Source organism: Somniosus microcephalus, chromosome 13, assembly GCF_052327205.1.
Source record: "Somniosus microcephalus isolate GS21.2 chromosome 13, FLI_Smic_1.0, whole genome shotgun sequence".
Classification (NCBI taxonomy): Eukaryota; Metazoa; Chordata; class Chondrichthyes; order Squaliformes; family Somniosidae; genus Somniosus; species Somniosus microcephalus.
The window spans coordinates 14875073-14898682 of NC_140999.1; the positions used below are offsets into that span (position 1 = coordinate 14875073).

Sequence of the window (23610 nt, forward strand, 5' to 3'; positions counted from 1 at the left end):
AGCAGAATGCATATAAAATGATAAGCACACAAAAATATACCAATGTAAACCAGATTTTTAAAACTTTCAAATGTATTCTAGCTAGGTTTGCAGCTGCAAGCTAAGTTTCAAGTAGTGTTTGGACTAGAATGGAGAATCGTGAGAGTTTTAGACAATGCTCAGGTAGTTCAGTTGATGCTGATCCACCCAGAACTGCAATTACCAAGAATTCCACTGGAAAAAGGTCACTTATCTAGTTAGATTCATGCAGGTTACAGTTCCTAGCTCATCCAATATTAAATTATCCGACTTCCTGAAAGTTTCAGGTGTGGCAAGAATTTATTTTCTTTCAATAACACTAGCTGATCATGCATCATACAGAAATGGGACATGTTTGGGTCTAGAATTCACGACGTGGTGAACAACTGATCACAGGTGTGTGAAGGCAGAGTAGAAACCACGACGCATCCCCCCCCCACCCCAAGCAAAGAGGGGGGAAACAAAATCATTGGGAAAGTGAACATCACTCACTTGGCAGCCTTGGAGCAGTTGACGCCTGCACCAAGTGCCCGACTAGTACTTTTGCTCGGGTGGCCGCAAAGCCCAGGGAGACAAGAGTGTGGGAAAGAGACAAGATACTGTTAAGAGTTGAGTTTTTTTTTTAATAATAAAGGGAACTCTATGAAACTTGTGAATTCTGGACACCTGTGTATTGACATATGTTGTCATCTACGATAGCTTCCAGCAAGCTTGTTCTTTTAAGTAAAAAAAAAGGATGCGGTGCCATTGAGAAAACATCAATCAGATGTGCAAATTAGACATCTGGATTCCATTCTTATACATTTTACATGATCCAATGTCAGACAATCCTGAAGTTTGGTTCAAATCTAAAAAGACACGTTTAAGGCTTTGATGTGTTAGCTTGTGTGAACAGGCAGCAATAAATTAAACCATCTTCCCACAGTGTTAGAAATTCAGATTTGATATCTCTCATATTTCACGTCAGAGTGATTATGGTCTGGATCGGGCTTGGTCATCTGTATTGGCAGCCTTCATAACTTTGTGAATTTTATTTGGGGGGAGAAAAAGCAAGCCGGGGTCTTTGCGTGGCAAACCAGAGCCAACACTCCCATTTGCAAGGCACCAGATGTTTGACAATCTACTCACCCCTTAACTCAAGGAGCTTGTGTGGTGATTATAGTGCATGCTTTAAAAATAATAAGCAATGCTGTTAAAGGAAGATTTAAAAAAAACACTTGAGGGGAGGAGGAAACAGAATAGAGTTGGAGATAAAGGGTGGAAAGAAAGCTGGCAATTTAGATAAATGCAAAACTACGCACAATGTTTTACAAAACACATCGAGACACACATTTTACATGGAGTGAGGTCATACTTACGAAAAGTAAGCTGGGTAGACAAAACCAATCAGATTGCACAACAGGGATGCTCCATAGCCAAACACAAGATACAGGCCAAGGATGGATAAGGAACCTGGAAGAAAGTGGTATACAAAGACCAAATGAGATCACTACCAACAGAAGCTTTTAATGGAGCTCACCTTGTGCACAGCTATGACCCAGTAACAGATTTAGAGGACATCTGAAGTTATACTCTCACCCAACTCTAAAGTAAAGCAAAAAAGGCACATTTATAGGAACATCTGTTGCAGGAGTTTTAAACAAAAATATCAATGTACCCTCAGTTCTCCTGCAGGACAGTTTCATATTTAATATCCTAATAATCCAGCTGATCCCAGCTTCTGCCACTTGATCATGAAAGTTCATTACAGTAGGCATGCACTGTCTGGAATGACAGCAACAACTGTGCAGTTCCCCCAATCTGCTTGGCCCATACACATTCAAAATGGCACTCGAATGGGGTTGTGCTTATTTTTCGTGAATATTGAGGCAAGGGATACTAGAAGATTTGGAAGCTTTTTCATTTTAGATACCCAGTTTCAGCATTAAATACAAAGGAAAGTTCTCTTCTCTCTGCTCTGTTCAAATCTAAGAGCAGCTCTACTGCAACAGCAAACGCTTAAAACTCTACTTGGGATGTGGGCAACGGCAGCGAGGCTGCAGTTATTGCTAACTGTGGTTGCCCCGAGAAGTTGGTGAATGGGCTTTCTCGTAGAATCACTGCAGTGCTTATGGTGATGGCACTTCCATGTTGGGTTGGGAATTTCAGGATTTTGACCCAGTGATAACAAAGGAATGGCAATGTCAAGTCCAAGTCAGGATGGTGTGGAACTTGCAAATTATGTGTTGCCACAACATTGCTGCTGCTCTTGGTGGTAGAGGTCATAGGGCAGGAAGGTGCAGTCAAAGCAACCTTGCGAGTTACATAGAAACATAGAAGATAGGAGCAGGAGTAGGCCATTCGGCCCTTCGAGCCTGCTCCGCCATTCAATGAGATCATGGCTGATCATCCAAATTCAGTACCCTGTCCCTGCCTTCTCCCCATATCCCTTGATCCCTTTAGCCTTAAGAAATATATCCAACTCCTTCTTGAATATACTTAATGAATTAGCCTCCACTGCCCTGTGTGGCAGAGAATTCCACAGATTCACCACTCTCTGGGTGAAGAAATTCCTCATTTCAGTCCTAAATGGCTTACCCCTTATCCTTAGACTATGACCCCTGGTTCTGGACTCCCCGGCCATCAGAAACATCCTTCCTGCATCTAGTCTGTCCAGGCCCGACAGAATTTTATAGGTTTCGATGAGATCCCCTCTCAATCTTCTAAACTCCAGTGAGTATAAGCCCAATCGACACAATCGCTCCTCATACGTCATTCCTGCCATCCCAGGTATCAGCCTGGTGAATCTTTGCTGCACTCCTTCAATGGCAAGAACATCCTTCCTCAGGTAAGGCGACCAAAACTGCACACAATACTCAAGGTGCGGTCTCACCAAGACCCTGTACAACTGTAGCAAGACATCCTTGTTCCTGTACTCGAACCCTCTTGCTACGAAGGCCAACATACCATTTGCCTTCTTAACCGCCTGCTGCACTTGCATGCTCACCTTCAGCGACTGGTGCACAAGAACACCCAGGTCTCTTTGCACTTCCCCTTCTCCCAATCAAGTTGCTGCAGTGTACTTTGCACACTGCAGCCACAGGGATATAGTGGTGGAAGGGGTGAATATATAGAAACCAATGGCAGGGCCACCAGTCAAGCAAACATTCTGCCCTGAATTGTGTTGAGCTTGGAGTGCAGTTTCAGACACACCCATCTAGCCAAGTGGTGAGTCTTCCCAACATTCCAGACTGGAGCGGCTTTGAGGGGTCAGGAGGTGGTGAATCACTCATTGCAGAGTCCCCAGCCTTTATTCTGCTCTTGTAGCCAATGTGGCTGCTTCAGATCAGGTTCTGGTCAATGGTGACCCCAATGGCAAGTGACTTGGCAATGGTGGTGTGACTGAAGGTCAATGGGAGGTGGCTGGGCTTTCTCTTACTTAAGATGGCCATTATCTGCTGCAAATGTTGTTATCTGCCACTTATCAGCCCATCTGGAGGTTATCCAAATCCTGTTGTCAGCTGGCATGGGCTACTTCATTATTGGAGGAGTTGCAAATGGAGCTAAACATTGTGGAATCAGTGAAGTCGCATTCCTGCCCTTATGATGGAAGGTCGTTAATGAGGTAGCTGATGATAGTTGGACTGAGGATGCTTCCCTGAGGATTCCTGCAGAGATCAATGTTCCCTTTAAGTTGTGCAGCTGTCTGGAGTGCCCATGCAGGCCGCTTGCCGGCTTTACAATAGGAAAGACCGTGCATGCGCGGGAATTTGAATGGGTCGCACAGCCCTTTAAAGGGGCCACACTCCCCAAAAAATTAAAGGGAACATTGGCTGTGATAACTGGCCTCTAACAACAACCACCACCACCTTCCTCTGCGTCAGATATGACTTGTTATTGGAGAGTTTTCCCTTGGCTCCCCATTGACTTCCAGTTTTGCTAGGGCCCCTCGGTGCCATACTCAGTCTTATGCTGGTTTGGTGTCCATGTCTGAATCAAGGCTATGAGGAGATCTGGAGCCGAGTGACTCTGGCAGAACGTGAACGGAGCATTGGTGAACTTTTAATTTCATACTGCAGCTATGTGGCAGCCTCTGCATGCAAAAATGACCAATTAATGCAGCTCCAACACTACTCAAGAAGCTCGACACCATCCAGGACAAAGCAGCCCGCTTGATTGGCACCCCACCCACCACCTTAAACATTCACTCCATCACCAGCGTACCGTGGCTGCAGTGTGTACCATCGCCAAAGCTTCTTTGGCAGCACCTCCCAAACCCGCAACCTCTTCCACCTAGAAGGACAAGGGCAGCAGGCGCATGGGAACACCGCCACCTCCAAGTTGCCCTCCAAGTCACACACCATCCTGACTTGGCAGCTGATCCTTCATCGTTGCTGGGTCAAAATCCTGGAACTCCCTCCCTAACAGCACTGTGGGAGCACCTTCACCACATGGACTGCAGCGGCTGAAGGTGGCAGCTCACCACCACCTTCGAGGGCAATTAGGGATGGGCAATAAATGCTGGCCTTCCAGCAATGCCCACATCCCATGAACAAATAAATAAAAAAGTTTAAAAAAAAAAAAAAAGTATGTGCGAACTTTTTCCACTGGTACCTAAACTTACTTTGTGCAGATATTGCAACTGACAGAAGACTGTCAGTCAGAATTGGATCTGTACTCTGGTCACTGACCTGAAAAGATAGTGACAATCACCCTCCACACCCCCAGGAAAGAGACATTTGAAAATATATACAAATAGCAACTCCATTGCCAAAGGCCCGAGTTAAGGAACAAAGCCCCTTTATCCAGTCACATGGCCACCAGTCAGTTTCTAAATTAAGTATTTTGCAGCTCAAGAAAATCAGCATAAGCAATTTTATATAATAAAAACAGAAAATACTCAGGTCAGGCAGCATCTGTGGAGAGAAACAGAGTTAGCATTCTGACAAAATGTCATCCACCTGAAACATTAACTCTGTTTCTCTCTCCTCAGGTGCTGCCTGACCTGCTGAGTATTTCCAGCATTTTCAGTTTTTATTTCAGATTTCTAGCAGTATTTTGCTTTTGCTTAAGTAATTTTATGATTTTTTTTGTGTTAGTCACATGGCATGAGGATGAAGTTACACACATGACAAGAACCCTCCTCCATTACCAATCACATGCCAGAGAGAGAGAAATAGCTTTGAATTCCATTATGTAATAGCACAACTTACTTGAACTGCCGTTTGTCTTTTATTTGCACAAATTGAGGGATCAATACATCATAAAATCAAGCATGCGAAACTCAAGCGGTTTCTAAAATCATCGCAGCCTGGAGATTGTCTTACAAATGAAGGTCCATGGTTTCGAATATATTGTTGGAAAAAAAAGTGAGTAAAACTGATCTATTCAACCGTACAAAACATGCCCAAGGATCCCTGGGGATACGAGAACAAATGACAAGGGAATGACTGGCAGATGTCCTTACATGATTTTTTTGGTTAGTATTTACAGATGAATCAGAAGACGGTCATCCATGTATAGGGTTATAACTTAAAAGTGTAATGAAAAAAGGATATAGAAATTATGCCACAAAGTAGTGAGAAGACTTGAAAAAGAAAACAAGGCACCTGGTACCGATTGCAAGAAAAGACAGACTTGGATTTCTATAACGCCTTGCACGACCACCGGACGTCTCAAAGCGCTTTACAGCCATGAAGTACTTTGAGTGGAGTCACTGTTGTAATGTAGGAAACACAGCAGCCAATTTGCACACAGCAAGCTCCCACAAACAGCAATGTGATAATGACCAGATAATCTGTTTTAATGAAGTTTGAGGGATAAATATTGGCCAGGACACCAGGGATAACTCTGCTGCTCCTCTTCGAAAGAGCCGCAGACAGGGCCTCGGTTTAACGTTTCATCCAAAAGACAGCACCTCCGACAATGCAGCACTCCCTCAGCACTGCACTGGAGTGTCAGCCTAGATCTGACTCAGAGGTGAGAGTGCTACCCACCGAGCCACAGCTGACATGACTTAAAGGTGGTAGCAAAGTAAACTCAATCACATCGCAGCAGGTACTTGGAGAATCATTAAATAGGGGAGCTGTGCTCGGGGACTGGAGAGAGGTAAAGGTAATGCCAAAATTATTAATTTTTTTTTTTTTTTTTTTTTATAAATAAAAGGAACGGAAGGACCTGTAAGCATATTAGAAAATATTCTGGAAAAAAAAGTGAAGCATTGAGAGAAAAGTAGAATGATAAAAGCCAATTAAAATTCCACAGGTGGTATATCTTGCTTGACAAAACTACTGGAGCCCTTCAACAATAGAACAATGACAAGGGGGCCTCTGATTAAATATACCTCGACTTTAGCAAAGACCTTGACAAAGTACTATGCAAGACATTACTTTGCAAAGTAGAAAGGCATGAGGGCAACATTTGAAGTAGATAACCAACTGGCTGAAGTACATATGAAAAAAAAGACTTGCATTTCTATAGCCCTTTTAACAACATCAGGACGTCCCAAAGCGCTTTAGTGCCAATGAAGTACTTTTTGAAGTGCAGTCACTGTTGTAATGCAGAAAACGCAGCAGCCAATTTGCAAAATGAGATAACGACCAGATAATCTGTTTTAGTGAGGTTGGTTGAAGGAAAAATATTGGCAAAGACTCTGGGGAGAACTTCCCTGCTCCTTTTCGAAATAGTGCCATGGAATCTTTTACATCCACATGAGGGGGCAGCGGCTTAATGTGACATCAAAAAACAGCACCTCCGACAGTGCAGCACACCCTCAATTTTGTGCTCAAGTCTCTGGAGTGGGACTTGAACCCACAACCTTCTGACTCAGGCGAAAGTGCTGCCCACTGAGCCACAGCTGACACATGAAGGATATTTATTAATGGAGCAGCATTAGACGGAAATAGCTGACTAGCAGCATACCGCAAAAATCAGTTCTGGGGTCAGTGTTGCTTTTATTAATTATTAAAATTCTCCAAGTTTAACAATACTGCCACATTGGAAGGTAATGCAAATAGCAGCGACCATGTAGATCAGTTGTAGAGGGATGTGGACAGGTTGGGAGATTGAGCCAAAAAGGTGGGAAATGCTGTTAATGCAGAGAAATGCAAAGTCAAGCTGGGGTTGGGAAAAAAACATTGGGGGGAATTTTGCCAGTCCTGGGGAGGCAGGTATGGAGGCGGGACTGCCGGGAAAATGGTACCTGCTCCCAACCCGCCTCCATGCCATCTTCCGGAAGGCAGGTCCCCAACTCACGCAGGGACTCGTCTGAGGCGGGAAGGGGATTACAGCCAATTAACTGCCTGTTAACAGGCAGATAAGAGGCTTATCCCCATTTTACCCCTGCAAGTGTGGGCTTCCCAATGGCTGCGAACTTCACCAGGGTCAGCGAGGCGAGCAGTGGGTCTGCAGGGGTGAGGGATCGAAAAGTCCAGTGTGGAGGTGAGTGATGGGTGCAAGTGTGGAGAGGCAAGTGTAAAACGTTTACTTACCTTTGCTTCTTCCTGCAGGCTTCAACCCTTGGGGATCCGGAGGTGCCTCATCTCAATGGCAGTGATGACAGAATGGCTGCTGCAGTCTCAGATGCAGCAGCCATTTGATTTCTGCTCAGGAAAGAGGTTTGGTGAGTCTTCAGTACAACGGCTCACCTTAGAACAGAGATTGTCAGTGTTTGACAGCTTCTCATCTGTTAAAAATTTGACAGATGAAACATCATACGTTGACGTCCTCTGTCACTGGCTTTCCTTTAATTGGCAGGCTTAACAAGGTCAATCAAGGGAAAATAGAGTGGGTTGGCCAGATGTCGTTGGGGACTGGACTGAAATTCGACAACCAGCAATCCCACCCCCAACGTGCCCGGATTGACAAAATCCAGCCAAATGAGTATACAAAATAAATGGAACAGTCTGCAGGAAAGGATAATGTGGAATCTTGCAGTTTTAGTGATAAACATCCTTAAACTGTCAGCACAATATGCAGTGATGGTGAAAATAGCAAACCCGATCTTGGGACATGTAGTTCAAGGATAGAGCACAAATCCCACATGATAATTAACATACAAAAAATGGATGACCCACACCTTTTGAAATTTTGGATACTGTATAACCGGGGGGGGGGGGGGAGGGGGGGAATACTGGTTTTGGAGAGAGTACAGAGAAGGGAAAGCAAGTTGATGAATGGCATCAGACACCTGACCTACAAAAAGGAAAGACTAAAACCAAATTATTAATGATATTTATGTAGGAAAAACAAGCAGCTTAGGGGTGACCTTATTGAGGTATACAAGATCTTTAAGGGAATTAAGAAACTGGATCCTAGAATTATGTTCAATATTAAACTCTAGAACAAGGGGACAAGGATTCACATTTAAATATGAAAAGTTGAATCCATGCAGAGGGTGGTAACATGTGGAACAGTCTACTCAGGGAGGCAGCAGAATGGTATGTTATCTATTTTAAAAAAAGAGGGTAATGGATGAATATTTGGCAGTCAGGGATAGAGAAGAATATCAGCAGTAAAGTGGGGCAAAGAGTCTGATCTGATAAATGCAGGTGTAGTCCAGGCCTATATTGTCTTGTCCTAATTAGTTTTCTTAGGAACATTTTGAGAGGTGATTTAGTATGACTTGTGACCAGTCATTGGCCAACCCGTCTTACATTACAACAGCGACTACACTGTAAAATGTAAGAAGTCACAACACCAGGTCATAGTCCAACAATTTTATTTGAAATCACAAGCTTTCAGAGCGCTGCTCCTTCGTCCGGTGAAGTGGAGAGATGCATAAAGACACAGCTTATATAGTCAGAGAATAATGCCAGACGATTACAGGTAATCTTTCTAACTGCCATTTATCACACCTCGGCAGAGAGATAATCACAGCAATCAAAGGTGTGGATGGTGTCCAAACAGGTCAGTCAGGAAAACATTACATCAAAGAACAATGAGGTGGGGTCAAATGTTGCAGATGCTGGGGTCTGTATGAAAAACAAAAAAGACAAAAAAACATTTTTTGTTGTTGCTGGAAACCACTGGCTGTAAAGCACTTTGGGACATCCTGAAAGGCGCTATAGAAATGCAAAACTTTTCTTTTGACTGTTTTCTAGAGCTTACTCAATTGCCTTAAGAGTCAGGGACGCCATCAAATCGAAGCCAGTTATACGACCACCATTCAAGTCTCACAGCTAAAATGGTAATTGTAATATTAATGGGCAAGGTAGTGTAGTAGTTGTGTTACTGGACTAAGAATCCAAAAGGCCTGAACTAATAATCCAGAGCTCCAGTTCAAATCTCAGCATGGCAGTTCGAGAATTTGAATCCAGTTTTTTTAAAATCTGGAAATTAAAAAAAAAAAAGCTGGCATCAGTAAAGAAATGACCATGAAACTGTCAGATTGTCGTCAAAACCCAATTGGCTCATTAATGTCCTTCAGAGAAGGAAACATTCCGTCCTCACCCACGCCAACAATGTTAACTTTTGACTGCCCTCTGACGTGGCCTAGCAAGCCAGTCAGTTGTATCTTAATACTACCCACTAGTCGCCAAAAAAAACCTCATTTTAATCGTGAAGAATAAAGTGGCAGATGATGCCAAATATTTGAGGCCTCGCTCCAAACCCGGTCCTGACCGTACCCATTATTTAATAAAACTGCATGTGAACAAAGGATTTAAGGCTATTTTAATCCTAGAGTTATGTCCCAGTTAAAGAACAATGCAAACCTAGCTTTGCAACTAGAATTAACTGGTGAAACCCTTGAGCATTAAGTGATGAAAAGGGCCTTTTTCTTCTGAATATGCAAGTCGAATGGCATTTTTCAGCCTGCTTGCTGCATGATGCTAAAGGTCACTTACAGAACACAGTGACCACTACTTGACCAAAAATATGCACACATACTTCTAGACAGGACAATACTCAGCAGGTCATGCAGCATCTGGAGAGAGAGAGAGAGAGAGAGAAAAAACCAGGAGTTAACATTTCAGGTCGATGACCCTTCCTCAGAACGTTCTGACTAAGGGTCATCGACCTGAATGTTCGTGCTCTGAGTATTTCCAGCATTTCTGTTTCTATTTCAGATTTCCAGCATCCACAGTATTTTGCTATTGTAGACAGGACAATACTTGTCCAAGTGATAATTTTTAATATTTTTTTATTTTTTTTATTTAAAAAGTGTGTGACACAGTTGCTATAGTTTATGAGTGGGCACTGGTTTACTGGGCCCCTGTAATTCCACTGCAAAAAAAAAAAGTGAAATCATTTCCATTCTACAGTTTAAAAATAATTTGCTTGATGAAAAATTTCACACCACTGTCTACTTTATGAAAACAATCTCAACAATACCATTTAGTAAATATCAAGTTTATCCATTAGATCATAAAATCAGCTGATAATTGTTCAAAGGAGCACCAGGGAGGAATGAAGACACCAAATGCCATTCCTCCAGGAGTTATTCCCAATTAACTACTGCTCTTTGCGATGTCACTACAACAGACAAATTATACGCAAATATCTACTCCCAGGTTGCCCCTGACCAATATTTTTGAAGCATAAAAGGGCAAGTGAGACACTATCAAATATAGCTCACGGTATATACAATATTAACAGTTCAAAGGATTATAGTTTATCCTCAGCAAGACAATTCCTGAGTTTTCTGAAGACATTGTCACATGACAAGTTATTGGTGATGTGGGGTGCCAAGCCCAGCTCACAGAAAGGGCTGCGACTAAGTTTTGTGCGAGTGGGCACAAGGAGTCAGACTGGATCAGGGTATTGATTTGGATAGAGAACTGGTTGGCAGACAGAAAGCAAAGAGCTGGAATAAATGGGTCTTTTTCCGAGTGGCAGGCAGTGACTAGTGGGGTACCGCAGGGATCGGTCCTTGGACCCCAGCTATTCACAATATATATTAATGATCTAGACAAGGGAACTAGATGTAATATCTCCAAATTTGCAGACGACACAAAGCTGGGTGGGCGTGTGTGCTGTGAGGAGGATGCCGAGAAACTCCAGGATGATTTGGACAGGTTGGGTGATTGGGCAGAAGCATGGCAGATGCAATGTAACATGGATAAATGTGAGGTTATCCACTTTGGTGGCAAAAACAAGGCGGCAGATTATCTGAATGGCAATAGATTGGGAGAAGGGGAAGTGCAATGAGACCTGGGTGTCCTTGTGCACCAGTCGCTGAAGGTAAGCATGCAGGTGCAGCAGGCGGTTAAGAAGGCAAACGGTATGTTGGTCTTCGTAGCGAGGGGGTTTGAGTACAGGAACAAGGATGTCTTGCTGCAGTTGTACAGGGCCTTGGTGAGACCGCACCTTGAGCATTGTGTGCAGTTTTGGTCACCTTATGAGGAAGGATGTTCTTGCCATGGAAGGAGTTCAGCAAAGATTCACCAGGCTGATACCTGGGATGGCAGGAATGACATATATGAGAAGAGATTGGGATGATTGGGCTTGTACTCACTGGAGTTTAGAAGAATGAGAGGAGATCTCATTGAAACTTATAAAATTCTGGACAGGACTGGACAGACTAGATGCAGGAAGGATGTTCCCGATGGTCAGGGAGTCCAGAACCAGGGGTCACAGTCTAAGAATAAGGGGTAGGCCATTTAGGACAGAGAGAAGGAGGAATTTCTTCACCCAGTGGTGAACCTGTGGAATTCTCTACCACAGAAGGCAGTAGAGGCCAATTCACTAAATATATTCAAGAAGGAGTTGGATATATTTCTTAAGGCTAAAGGGATCAAGGGATATGGGGGAGAAAGCAGGGACCGGGTACTGAATTTGGATGATCAGACATGATCGCATTGAATGGCGGAGCAGGCTCGAGGGGCCGAATGGCCTACTCCTGCTCCTACCTTCTATGTTTTTCTATGTTTCCCAATAATGAGAGAAAGTGAAGTTAATGCAACAATTAATCGGAGGGAACATAGGGGTAGTGGAAACTGCTAAAACAGAGTTACTAAAACTCAAATTAGATCCGTGTTCAGGGTCGGATACAAAATATCTAAACTGTTGAGATACAAAAACCAGTGATTTTAGCTGCTACAGCTCAAGCAAATGGCTACTGTTCCTACCTCAACACGATTTTTCTGATGTCCTGACTGTAAATCACTGCAACCTACTCCTGTTGTATTGAGAAATTGTTAAAAAGCAGTGCATCACTTTCATTTCAGGAATTGTTTCTATCCCCTCCCCTCGGGGTGGCAATGCTGTCCTACCATATTGGTGGTAGGATGTGGCTTTGTTCCCACTGCCACCCATAAGGAGATCCTAATCCCTGGGGTCTAGGAAAACAAACACCAAATTGACTGGCACTGCTCAAATGCTTCCTCAGCAGAATCCTGGGAAAATACAAAGGACTCAGAAATGAAGCACCAGCAAAAGATTTTTTGCTCCCCCCCCAAACCCTTTTTTCTCAACAATCTTTGCATCTTCCTGCAGCTGTTGACTCTTTGTTGGGGTACAGTTCCGTGGGTATAAGGCAGCCTGAAGTACCTCATCCAAGTGGCCCATTTCTTCCCCCCCCCCCCAGTGTCTAGACAGAGTATAAGCAGTCTATTCAATTGCCGGAATGGGGGGGGGGGGGGGGTGGAGAAAGGGAAAAAAAGAGAGAGGGATTCAAGACAGAAAGGATAGCTGTCCTCAAACCTTCGCACATCCATCAAGGTTTATTGAATATTGAGCAAGAGGAATAAACCTTGCCGAATTTTGTTTCTCTGAAGCCAAGAACCTGTTTTATCCCCCACTCCTCTTTAGCCCAGGGTCTCTCAAGTCCAATTATAACACCCATGGTAGGAGCGACATGCTTTAACTGCAAGAATTAGTTGCAAAGCAACAAGGACTCTGCATTTCTTTAGGGATGCAGATCTTTAGCTACTTTTATACTTATCGAAAGCACTGTCCTGGCTCCCAATGTATGGGTTGCACGCCACACAAAACCATTTGATTTGTTATGGCCAGCCACCATCAATTTTTACTGGATCTCCCCCCAACTGCCACCAGTCTTTGGGGCTTCATTAAATATTAATTCAGCACTTGCCACTATGAGGGGTTAGGATGAGCGGTAGCACGCAGACACATACAGCAAGTCCAGCGGATATTCTGACATCATGATGTGCTGTTTCATGGCCTGTCCACCAACATTCCCGCGGCTGCGCAGCAGTCCGGAGGTCCTGCGTGAGCCGCTCGCCGGCTTTTAAAATGAGAAACTGCGCGACAATTTGAATGGACCACATGGTCCCTTTAAGGGACCGCGTAACCACCACCCACACCGGAAAAAAAATTAGAGGGAACATTGCTGTCCACTACACTAGACTCAACGAGGGGCACTCAAATACCCTCAACAGCTCCTGGTCAGCTGGTTTTCTAGGTTGGTGTGTATACAAATACTTGGTGCTGTTGGAAACTACAACATGCCCAAGCCTGAAAATAAATCTGCCCTTTCATGTAAAAGGCCCTGGCAAATATGTAAATGAACAGATAATTAGTGCATTTTATCCCTCTCTGCTTTCTGTGGATTATTTGCAATTCCCAGCAGACACAAAGGATTTTCAAGTGCTCAAATCAGCTTACAGCCCTTATATAAATCTACCTCGTCTCAGACCGTCCTTATTTCTCCACTTAACTTTGGATATTACCTGCCTACTGCGGTTTACTTTATTAGGTGTCCGATTGCAACCAGATGCATCAGCTAAAGAAAGATGCTTATGCATGAAATCCTGTACAGTGAAGTCTGCCATCGGGCAGGGAAGGTTATCCTACTATTACAAGTACCGCGAAGAAGATTGAACAAACTTACATTTAAGTACAAACTTATTGCATCCTCAGGATTTATCAAAAAAACACTTCACAATCAGTGGATTACTTTTGAAGTAGTCACTTATGTAGGCAAACATGGCAAGTCAATTTGCACAGATCAATGTCACAACAAATTAATACATTGATCATTATTTTTGTGGTGCTGTCGAGGAAGGATTGAGAGCCAGGACACCAGGAGAGCTTTCTCCTCTTCAAATAGTGCCATAGGATCGTGTGTGTTTTGGGTTTAAGGACTCAGCCCAAAGACACCACCTCCTTATCATGCAGCATCCCCTCAGTTATAGTAACTCGCACCAAGTCGCGTTCACCCATTGCCTCGATTTTAAAATTCTCATCCTGGTTTTCAAATCTCTCCATAGCCTCACCCCTCCCCATCACCATAGCCTCCTCCAGCCCTATGGTCCTCCAAGATCTCGGCACCCCTCCAATTCTGGCTTCTTGTGCATCCGATTTTAAAACTCGCTTCACCATTGGCGGCCGTGCCTTCAGCTGTATAGATCCTAAGCTCTGGAATTGCCTCGCCACCTACTTTAAGACACTCCTTAAAAATATACCTCTTCACCTGTCCCAATAGCTCCTTACGTGGCTTGGTGTCAAATTTTGTTTGATAATGCTCCTGTGACGAGCCTTGGGGACATTTTACTATGTTAAAAGGTGCTATATAAATACAAATTGTCATTGTTGAAGTATCAGCATAGATTACATGCTCAAGTCGTAGGGCGGGGTGTAAGTCCAGAACCGTTTGACAGAGGTGAGCATACCAGCAATTGAGCAAATTGGAGTTAAAACTGGCAGTTAAACCCGTGGCTAATTTAATAAGCCATTCATACTTGTGTAAAGTTGCAAGTATGAAAACAGAGCATTTGATTTTGTGGGGGGGGGGGGGGGGGATTCCAGAGCTTAGGGCCTAGGCAGCTGAAGGCACAGCCACCAGTGGTGGAACAATTAATTGGAGGAGCGCAGAGATCTCAGAGGGTTGTGAGGCTGGAGGAGGTTACAGAGATAGGGAGCGGCAAGGCCACAGGGGGATTTGAAAACAAGGATGAGAATTTTTAAAAACAAGGTGTTGCCAAATCAGGAGCCAAAGTTAGTCAGCGAGCACAGGGGTGATGGGGGAAAACAGGACTCGGTGCGAGTTAGGACACGGGCAGCAGCTATTAGTATGCACGTGCTACAATATGCCAAAGAAAGCCAGAGCTGACCGTTCCACAGGTAGATCCTCCTTCACTCCCAACACCATCGTGCTTGATAGAAAAGATACACATAGCTCTGAACTTGTCTGGTGCCCATTTCTGGCAAAGGACACAATGTGAGATAGGAACTCCTAAAAGACAAAAATGAGAGGAGTCCACCCGAACAGCTCCACAGCATATTCTAGTTTCTGTTAAGAGTTAGATTAAACCCAAAACTGTTGTTTATTGACTTTGGAAAAAATAAGACAGTATTCCCTGAATATTTACATTACAGAAAAAGAAACAGAGCATCACATTATCTGTCTCCCGACTTAGAGAGCTTACAAGCAACAATAGAAGTTAGTACTAAACTCAACAAGTCCGAGCTCATCATAGACTGGAAATAACTTCCAGGTGCATGCATAGCACCTCCCTATGGAAAGTTCAGTGCAAACAAGGCCACCAGTTAGACAAATTTTCCAGTAAAGTAACCTTTAAAAAAGTGGCAATATTTATCCACTCTGTACAAATATGGTTACACGGTGTTTATTCTAAAGTAGAGTGCCAAATTACAGACTAGTTAAAGCAACTTGGCTTTGGATTCCTTGAGATGCACAGGTTTATTTATTATATAAACCAATACAGCAGCTAATTAAATTGTTGTGTAAATGAGGGGAGGTATAACAATTCCACATCTATGCAAAAACATTTCCACAAAAATACAATGATTTTAACATTAGTACAGTCTACACTTGATTTGAATTCTGATCATTAGTTTTTTTGAGCATTAAATTCCTAATTTACTGTGTTACATTGTGTAATTTAAATTGTACGATAATTCAAATTCTTCAAGCACAGAAAATAACTTGAGTTATCAACAGACCCATGAGATTGGTGTCTGCTGGAGCAAAACTGCCATAAATAGTCACCAGCCCAGCCAGCCATGTGGTGAGATAATGTCATCACTTCACAACAGGCCGGACTTTGCTCTGAACTGCAAATATCATTTGCCTATAGACTTTGCACAGCAAGTTCCTATCAGCCAACCAGCCAAAAAGCACAGCGCCCTCTACAGGGCACATGGGACCGGTGAGAACAGGGCAAGCAATTGTGTATCTCCTTAACCAATCAGACTGAAGAATCATTAGTGAGCAGTGCAGTCTGAACCAGGAAGTGCAAGTTGGAATATTAAATTCAATGTCAAATCAGGTACAGAAAGCAAGAGGGGAAGAGATTTTTTTAAAATCTCTACAATAATTAAAAGCTGAAGGAATGGGTCTCCACATTTGTAAAAGTTAATTTTCAGTGCCAGAGAGGCTGTTTGGTAATAATTAAGACTAACCATGCCATTAAAAGGGTACTTTTAAATGGACAAGCCTTAACTTTTTCTTGCGAGTTTAGTCTGTAGCTATGAGGCAAGTACAGCAACTTCACACCGTTCAATGTAGCGGAAGGGCAAGTCAGACGGCGAGTTATCGTTTTCAGGAAGCTTGGGGGGGGGGGGGGGGGCGAGGAGAAGAGAGCAGGGCATCTCGGACAGCAACTTCCAGATTTCCACATTTAACCTCGTGTAGTCGCTGGGACTTGCTGACTGATTTGCACATAAGTAATGCTGAGTGCCGTTAGTCTCACCGTCATTTTCACAGAAAATATTGGGCCGGATTTTGCTATGACTAAAAACTAAAAAATTTACTGATGGGGAACATATACACAAACATTAATCTACTCCGGTTTGAGCTTCCATGATGAACTAGAACTCTTACAATACAAATTATGGGCAATCCAGCTTTAAGAAATAGAAAAGTAGGAGGAGGAGGCCATTCGGCCCTTTACCAGCTCAGTCATTCAATATGATCATGGCTGATCCTATCTCAATACCACATTCCCGCTCTCTCCCCATACCCCTTGATGCCTTGTGTCTAGAAATCTATCTCCTTAAAATATATTCAGTGACTTGGCCTCCACAGCCTTCTGTGGTAGAGATTTCCACAGGTTCACCACCCTCCGAGTGAAGAAATTTCTCCTCATCTCAGTCCTAAATGTCCTACCCTGTATCCTGAGACTGTGACCCCTTGTTCTAGACTCCCAGCCGGGGGAAACATCCTCCCTTTTCCAGTCTGTCTAACCCGTCAGAATTTTAGATGTTTCAATGAGATCCCCTCTCATTCTTCTAAACTCTAGTGAATACAGGCCGAGTCGACCCAATCTCCTCATACGACAGTCGTGCCATCCCAGGAGTCAGTCTGGTGAACCTTCACTGCACTCCCTCTGTGGCAAGTATATCCTTTCTTCTTAGGTAAGGAGACTAAAACTGCACACAGTACTCCAGGTGTAGTCTCACCAAGGCCCTCTACAACTGCAGTAAGACATCCTTGCTCCTGTACTCAAATCCTCTTGCAATGAAGGCCAATATATCATTTGCCTTCCTAACTGCTTGCTGCAGCTGCCCGTTTGCTTTCAGTGACTGGTGTACAAGGACACCCAGGTCCCTTTGTACATCAGCATTTCCCAATCTAGCGCCATTTAAATAATACTCTACCTTTGTTTTTCTTACCGAAGTGGATAACTTCGCATTTATCCACATTATACTGCATCTGCCATGTATTTGTCCACTCACAACTTGTCTAAATCACCTTGAAGCCTCTTTGCATCCTCCTCACAACTCAATCCCACCTAGGTTTGCATCATCAGCAAACTTGGAAATATTACATTTGGTTCCCTCATCCAAATCGTTGATATATATTGTAAATAGCTGGGGCCCCAAGCACTGATCCCTGCGGTACCCCACTAGTCACCGCCTGCCACCCTGAAAAAGATCCATTTATTCCTACTCTGTTTCCTGTCTGTTAACAGACTTTCAATCCATTCCAGTATATTACCCCCAATCCCACGTGCTTTAATTTTGCACACTAACCTCTTATGTGGGACTTTATCAAAGGCCTTCTGAAAATCCAAATACACCACATCCACTGGTTCTCCCTTATCTATTCTACCAGTTACATCCTCAAAAAACTCCAGTAGGTTTGTCAAACACAATTTCCCTTTCATAAATCCATGTTGACTTTGTCTAATCCCATTGATATTTTCTAAGTGTTCTGTTATCACATTCTTTATAATAGACTAACATTTTCCCTACTACTGATGTTAGGCTAACCAGTCTGTAGTTCCCCGTTTTCTCTCTCCCTCCTTTTTTAAATAGTGGGGTTACATTTGCCACCCTCCAATCTGCAGGAACTGTTCCATAATCTATAGAATTTTGGAAGATGACAACCAATGCATCCACTATTTCCATGGCTACCTCTTTTAGTACTCTGGGATGCAGATTATCAGGCCCTGGGGATTGATCAGCTTTCAGTCCCATTAATTTCTCAAGCACTTTTTTTTTTTTTAAAACTAATACGAATTTCCTTTAATTCCTCCTTCTCACTAGACCCTTGGTTCCCTAGCATTTCTGGGAAGTTATTTGTGTCCTCTTCGTGAAGACAGAACCAAAGTATTTGTTTAATTGTTCTGCCATTTACTTGTTCCCCATTATAAATGCTCCTGTTTCTGACTAAGGGAGCTACATTTGTCTTCACTAATCTTTTTCTTTTTACATACTTGTAGAAGCTTTTACAATCCGCTTTTATGTTCCTTGTAAGTTTACTCTCACTCTATTTTTCCCCTCTTAAATCAATCACTTGGTCCTTTTTTGCTGAACTCCAAGCTGCTCCCAATCCTCAGGCTTGCTACTTTTTCTGGCAACTTTATATGACTCCTCTTTGGATATAATACTATCCTTAATTTATTTTGTTAGCCATGGTTGAGCCACTTTTCCTTTTATGTTTTTGCACCAGAAAGGAATGTATAACTGTTGCAATTCATGCATTTGTCCCTTAAATGTTAGGCATTGCCCTTTAATGAAGCTCCCCAATCTATCACAGCCAACTCCCTCCTCATACCTTCGTAGTTTCCTTTGTTTAGATTTAGGGCCCTAGTTTCATATTAGAATTCTTCATTAAAATGGAAAGTGAAGAAGTCCATCATGATATGGTCACTCTTCCCTAAAAAGGACCCCGCACAAGATTATTAATTAACTCCATCTCATTGCACAATACCTAATCTAGGATAGCCTGTTCCCTAGTTGGCTCAACGTACTTGTCTAAAAACCCATCTCATACACACTCCAGCAATTCATCATCCACAGTATTATTGCTAATTTGGTTTGGCCAGTCTATGTAGATTAAAGTCACCCATGATCACTGTAGTATCCTTGTTACATGTATCTCTAATTTCCTGTTTGATGCCATCCCCTACATTACCACTACTGTTTGGAGGCCTATAGACAAGTCCCACCAATGTTTTCTGCCCCTTAGTGCTTCTTAGCTCCACATCTTGATTTTCTGAGCCAATATCCTCTCTCACTATTGCTCTGATTTCATCCTTTACTAACAAGGCCACACCACCTCCTTTACCTTTTTGCCTGTCCTTCCTAAATATCAAATATCCTTGGATATTCAGCTCCCAGCCTTGGTCGCCCTGCAGTCATGTCTCCGTAATTATATTGTATCCATTTACATCTATTTGTGCTGTTAATTCGTCTACTTTATCACAAATGCTTCGTGCATTCAGATACAGTGCCTTTACATTTGTCTTTAACATTTTTAGACATCTTAACATTTTTTTGTACTATGACCCTATTTGTCTTACCCGGACCCTATTTGTTAGTGCACTCCTTTGTTTGTACAATATCCTTGTTGAGCTAATCAACATTAAGAATGTATTCAGTTTTGCTACTGAGATCTGCAGTACTTGCACACAACTACAAACAATACCAAGTGTTCAAAAGAGAAAAGAACAAACATGTTCTATTATTTATTTGATAATGTGGGCATATAGCTGAACCTTTTTCAGCAGGCAGATTCAGTGTACAGAGTTCCATTCCTATATTAAACTGATCACCATTTACCATTTTTTCCCCCCACAGCTATATCTGCAAACGTCAATATTTAAAAAAAATAGCGTGGCAAAGTGCACAGATGCATTATACCACAGTGTGGTAGGTCACAGGATCATCCTTGTGATTCCATGCGAGTGTGATTTTTTTTTTGCAATTTGAGCCAAGTATCGAGCAAGTGAAATGAAGTCCATCTCCCACCCCAACATTCACTTCTCTCTAGATGTGGAGACCATTTTTGTTACAAAAAGCAACAGCTATAAAATGCAGGAAATCACTGGCACCAAAACTGTCAAATGAAGAATGTTTTAAACCGATGCTGGATCAACTCTCTGCAGCCACAGAGGTCAAAGTGCAAGCTGTCCTGGCTACAGCTGCCTCCACCACTTAACCTCGGCGATGTCATCACATGCACAATTCAGCCAGCTGGGCAAACAGAAGGAAAAAAAAAGTGTTCTTTGAGGCACTAACCTTTTGATATTTGTAATTCATAGTGAGCTCGATTTACATTAGCTGCGTGTGCTGCACCCTAAACCTGTATTGGAGATAGGCCTTCGTAACATTATGGAAATGTTGCACAGCATCAAAATACAATTTGAATTTAGACATAATTTCTGGTTCATGTTACCTGCCAAACACAACCGCCCCTGGCAAGGCCAATTATAATACCTACACGTTTTTAAAAAAAAAGGGCTGTCGGCTTGGCAACCCTCCAGGAATAAGCCATTGCTCTTATCACAATACTACGCAACTAGTACTGTGCAATTCTTCAAACAGTTCATTCACACCAGGAATGGAAGGTCCATTCGAAGGACACACTTAAAACAGTCATTTAGTTCTGGAAGGCGGCCAACTGGCGGCAACATAAGTTACAATTTATGAACTTCCATCACAGTTTGTCCCTCTTTGCTACATGGCATATATACATGTTTTACTAGTTATACTGCTTGATCCCACAATGTTATCAGCACAGTTACTGAATATTCTTTTCACTTCTTTGAGTTCAATGGTCAGAGAGTAGCAGAGACACCATGCAAACAGGGAGGTTCCAATTTTGATTTTAGTCTATGCCAAGTTAATTAATGAATAAGGAAGGTCCAATGTACAATATTAAACAAACACCGGCACCAAAATCTGTTCAAAAACTTTATAACAGGATGTGTGTACACGTGCGGGAGAGAAACACGTAAGGAAATCATATGGATGCTTAAATACTAATTAAGTCACTGAGTTGGGATGCTCTTTCACACAGCAGACCTTTAATGTTAAAAGGTCTTTCTCCTCAGGAGTCCAAAAATAGATCACTAGCAAAAACTACCTGCAATACATATTTTCATGTTAGGGGGCAGGCAAAAAAAAAATTCTCCCAGGACCTCCCGAGAGTTAGCCAATTTCTGATTCTGGCTGGTTACATCAAGATGATGTACTTTTTTGAAAATGCAAAGATATTTCCACCATTAACAAATGAACTGCCGGCACTCTCTACAGCAAGAGTCAAGATGGAGGTGTTGGGAAACCTGGCAATTTTAGGGAGCAGAGCTAGTGCATTTGCAGAAGTCGGAAATATGTGAATACCTGTTGTGCACCAAAATAGAAAAATCATGGACGGTGTTACTGTCAACAACAAAAGAGAGAGAGAGTCTTTCACTACCTGTAATAGGCAGTAGTGTAAAGCTTATACTTCAGGATTTGAATGGGAAGATTTTCCAGATCGACAGGCTAGGCACTCTCAGTCAAGGAGGTAGGTTTTAAAGGAGGCTTTTGAAGGTGCAGAGAGATCTGGAAAGGCAGTGGAATGTAGTGAACGGATTTGAGCAGAATGCTGGAAGAAGTGGGCACATTTAAAAACCACATTACAGTGACCCCAGAAATTTAGTCCCATCTTTAAGATAAAAACGTGTGTGTTTATAATGAGCAGAACTCTGCGAGTTTTGGATCGAACCCAAAGGTGGCCTCAAAGCAGTACTGTATTATTACATAGAACGTACAGCACAGAAACAGGCCATTTGACCCAACTGGTCCACGTTGGCGTTTAGCTCGACACGAGCCTCCACTTTTCTTCATCTAACCCCATCAACATATCCTTCTATTCCTTTCTCCCTCACGTTTTTCTAGCTTCCCCTTAAATGCATCTATGCTAGTCACCTCAACTACTCCTTGTGGTAGCGAGTTCCACATTCTCTGGGTAAAGATGTTTTCCCCCCGAATGCCCTATTGGATTTATTAGCGACTATCTCATATTTATGGGCCCTAGTTCTGGTCTCTCCCACAAGTAGAAACATCTTCTCTACATCTACCCTACTAAACCCTTTCATAATCTTAAAGACCTCCATCGGTTCACCCCTCAGCCTTCTCTTTTCTGGAGAAAAGAGCCCCAGCATGTTCAAACTTTCCCAATAGGTATAACTTCTCAGTTCTGGTATAATTTCTCAGTTCTGGTATTATCCTTGTAAAAAAAAAATTTGCCCCTTCTCCAGTGCCTCGATACCCTTTTTATAACAGACACCAGAATTTCACAGTACTCATGTCCAGAAAATTCATGTAAGCTTCAAAGCAGAGCATTGAATTTTAACAGAAAAACTTTGTGACCAACAAATACAATACTCCTCCTTTAAAATATCAAACTTTTAGGTAACCAAGTTCTCAGAAATCCACCCCCCCAATACAATAGGAACCATTTTCAGTTTTCCTTCTCTCCTTTAATTGATTGTGGAAGGGGCAAATAATATATAATCAAAGCTACTACAACATTAACAATTAGAAGGGGCAAGTCGTTGAGTAAAAACTGTTGGGTATTTTAGACTTTTAATTCAAAATTAAAAAAAGTTTAACACGTCCATTGGGACAAAACCGTCGCATGTCATTTAAGACCATACAATAACGATGTGTTCCAGCCAAGATTCAAGCCGTTACAACTGATGTTTGCAAACAAAACTCTCTGTCAAACCAGTTTTTGACAAATTGTGAAATATATGTGCAGTTTCCACTCTCTCAGACCCTTGCACGGTGAAGGAGCCGAATCGTGTCTTGTTAATTGCGCCTGGAGTGGTCAGCAGACCATTAAACCTTCCAGCGGATCAGGCGGACCCAACGGGTGTGTTAGAATGAAACAAACTGGAGGTAGAGCAATCATTACTGAACCAGTCCCCTCTCCCTTCTTCAAGCAATGCTCCACTAGCCTGGACATTGATCCGACCTGCTGTTCCAACACTCCGCCGTTGAGTTCCTTTTTTTTTAAACAAATGCAAAATAAACTCCTACAATTTAAAAAAAACTTAAAGATAAATAAATTGCAGATCACAAGACAGAGCAAGTTTGCACTCAGCAACGTTGCAAAGGCTGCTTGTTAAGCCAGCATCTAATAACCCACCTGTGGCCAGATAGTATTTACGCACGCCAGTCTTCTCCTCAATCTTCCCCAGTATGTTGGTGAAGAAGTTTTTCTCGTTGAGGAAGTTCACAAAGCGCTCACGCAAGGATGGCATTTTTGCAATTAATTAGATTTTTTTCCCCCCTTAGTTGAAATATATTGAGCGTCAGCACTAAGGATAGCAGAGGACACCACTGAATCCCAGCTCTGTACCCTGAGAGCACTGCTCCTGACTAATCGCTCAACTGCTGACTCTCAAGCTTGTCTTCCAATCCGCTTAACTGCTGCTCGATCCGTTTGTAGGAGCCACACTTCCGGCATCA

At 42.7% G+C, this 23610-nt stretch overlaps 1 protein-coding gene across 3 annotated transcripts in view; it reads right to left on the reverse strand.

The window, feature by feature from the left end:
- The window catches only part of LOC147108081 (receptor expression-enhancing protein 6-like), a 42811-nt gene extending 19201 nt beyond the window's left edge, over positions 1–23610 (reverse strand). The window contains exons 1-2 of one of the 3 annotated variants that reach the window (XM_086004540.1): positions 23288–23610; positions 1377–1470 (exon numbers count right to left, since the gene is read on the reverse strand). In XM_086004540.1, the coding sequence (XP_085860666.1) occupies positions 1377–1470; positions 23288–23402 (209 nt within the window). In that variant the 5' untranslated portion in view covers positions 23403–23610. The remainder of the gene's footprint in view (positions 1–1376; positions 1471–23287) is intronic. The other 2 variants (XM_086004541.1, XM_086004542.1) reach the window with 2 other exon arrangements.